Source organism: Micropterus dolomieu, linkage group LG01, assembly GCF_021292245.1.
Source record: "Micropterus dolomieu isolate WLL.071019.BEF.003 ecotype Adirondacks linkage group LG01, ASM2129224v1, whole genome shotgun sequence".
In the NCBI taxonomy this organism is placed as follows: Eukaryota; Metazoa; Chordata; class Actinopteri; order Centrarchiformes; family Centrarchidae; genus Micropterus; species Micropterus dolomieu.
The window spans coordinates 53,705,193-53,707,208 of record NC_060150.1 but is presented as its reverse complement, the minus strand read 5'-3'; the positions used below and the strand labels follow the sequence as shown (position 1 = coordinate 53,707,208).

Sequence of the window (2,016 nt, the reverse complement as noted above, 5' to 3'; positions counted from 1 at the left end):
GTGGATTTGTGGCTTTTGCAGACACCAGGCTGTTCTTCAGAGGCTTTCAAACTGTCTAAATATAATGTTTGTTTCCTCAGGAGAGCCTCCTGCCATGTGCCAGACTCAGCTGATAAAGGCAGCAGAAGGTGATAATGTGACTCTTCAGTGTCGTCTGGATCCTCCGGTCAACCTGTCTGCTTTCACCGTGGACTGGACGAGACTTGACAACAAGGATATCGTCCACGTCTATCGACATCAACAGGACGATCCTGATCCACAGACGGATCAATACAGAGGCAGGACGACTCTCCTCCATGAAGACCTGATCAGAGGAGTCCTGACTCTGCACATCTCCTCAGTGAAGCTGTCTGACAGAGGACTTTACAAAGGCTTTGTCCCAAACCTGAAGACCAGCTGTGTTGTTGACCTCATTGTTGGTGAGCATGCTGAGTTTAATACTGTTCAGGTTCATTTAATTCAAAGTGTATATAACGTTGTTCCTAAATTAGACCTCTATTATTAGAAACAGTGGGAAAAGACCAGCAGAACGAGACAAAGAGAGATTATTCCAGCACAACTGGATCTCCAGAGGAAGAAGAGACAGAGCCAGACGGTCGTGGTAAATGTCTTTGAATATTCTCTCTGAGTGCAAGATGATCTGCTGTGTGGAAATGTGCAGCAGGTCTGAACATTTAATGTGAGCATTTTTACACAATTAACACATAAAGTTTTGGACAGTTTTGATTTTATCTGAATTTTTTTTAATCAATTTTTTTAATACTGTGAGCACCACAAATAAAATACATTTTCACTGTATCAAGGTGAAGGACATTTCGGCCCCTGAGAAAATGAAACCACTGCTGTGATAATGTTATGCCACATGCACGACCTTGAACCTGCCCTTCTTCTAAACTCAGCATCCTCTCTGATATATTTTCAGGTGGTGGAAACAGGAACGCTGGCCGTGCTGGGATCATTTCCTCTGTCTTCATCATTCTCTGCCTTGTTATCGTTGTTCTGCTTCTGAAGATGCACGGAACAATCCGTAAGTTACAAAACAACATTTAAAATCTAGGGGGAATTTAAAGTGCTTGTTTTTGCCAGTGACAGCTTGTTTATTACAAGTGTCAACATTATGGAAAGGCTCTGTCACGCTCTGCCGGTCGGCCATTCTTTGTGTTGCACTTTTGAGTTTGGTATCTGCCTCATAGTATGTTGAGTTTTGGGTTCTGTCCTGTCTAGTGTCCAGTATCTGCTATGTAGCAGACCTAAATTTATTAGTTATGCATTTTAATAAATTTATGAGAATTGATACCCAATTATGAAATAAAATTCATAAAATCAAACTTTCTTCGTTAAGGGCACCACCGGAGTTCTTATAATCCTAGAGTCTCCGGACCTCTAGGTAGTTTTGAATAATTATATAATTATTACTAGTGATCAGTTAGTTAATAATCGCTCAATTATCTTAAATCAGTCAGTCAGTCTCATATCTAAAGGGTCAATTCTCTCGGCAGGAACTATAAATAGGCAACACACACAGCTCTTGGTTATATTACAGTGAATTTATTCTCTAACTAAGGTGATAAAAAGATGGTTGGATACAGGGAACATAAACATTTGCTAAACAATGAGCCTGGAGGTTCGGTTGTGGGAAGCATTTGACCCATACGGCATAGAAGAGCTACTGAAAGTAAACTAATGCTATAATTTAGGAGTTAAAATGGACATCTGATCACAGAACGTGTGTTAAGTCTTACTGCTTGTCGACAGCCTGCTTTTGGCCTGTTGCACGGGTCCCACTCTAGCTGCCGATCCTGGCTTTTTGCTAGGGATTCTCCAGGGTTCTCCGTGTCTGATTGAAAACGCCTCCTCCGTCTGGCAATTCGGCTGTTTTCAGATTTCCTTCGTTGTAGCTGGCGAGACCACGTGGCTTGGTCTGACCTCGGTGAAGTTGGCTCGACTAAAAAGGCTTAAAATGGAACTTGGTCGTTCCTGAATTAGTCCAGTGTAACTTAACGGACTGATAACTTT

General features: G+C 41.8%; 1 protein-coding gene across 4 annotated transcripts in view; it reads left to right on the top strand.

Annotated features, from left to right (window-relative positions):
* The first annotated feature begins 80 nt into the window (after positions 1-80).
* The window catches only part of LOC123969981 (myelin-oligodendrocyte glycoprotein-like), a 3,784-nt gene continuing 1,848 nt past the window's right edge, over positions 81-2,016 (top strand). For 2 of the 4 annotated variants that reach the window (XM_046047796.1, XM_046047823.1), the window contains exons 1-3: positions 81-419; positions 506-601; positions 923-1,027. In XM_046047796.1, coding sequence (XP_045903752.1) covers positions 95-419; positions 506-601; positions 923-1,027 — 526 coding nt within the window. In that variant the 5' untranslated portion in view covers positions 81-94. The remainder of the gene's footprint in view (positions 420-505; positions 602-922; positions 1,028-2,016) is intronic. The other 2 variants (XM_046047817.1, XM_046047805.1) reach the window with 2 other exon arrangements.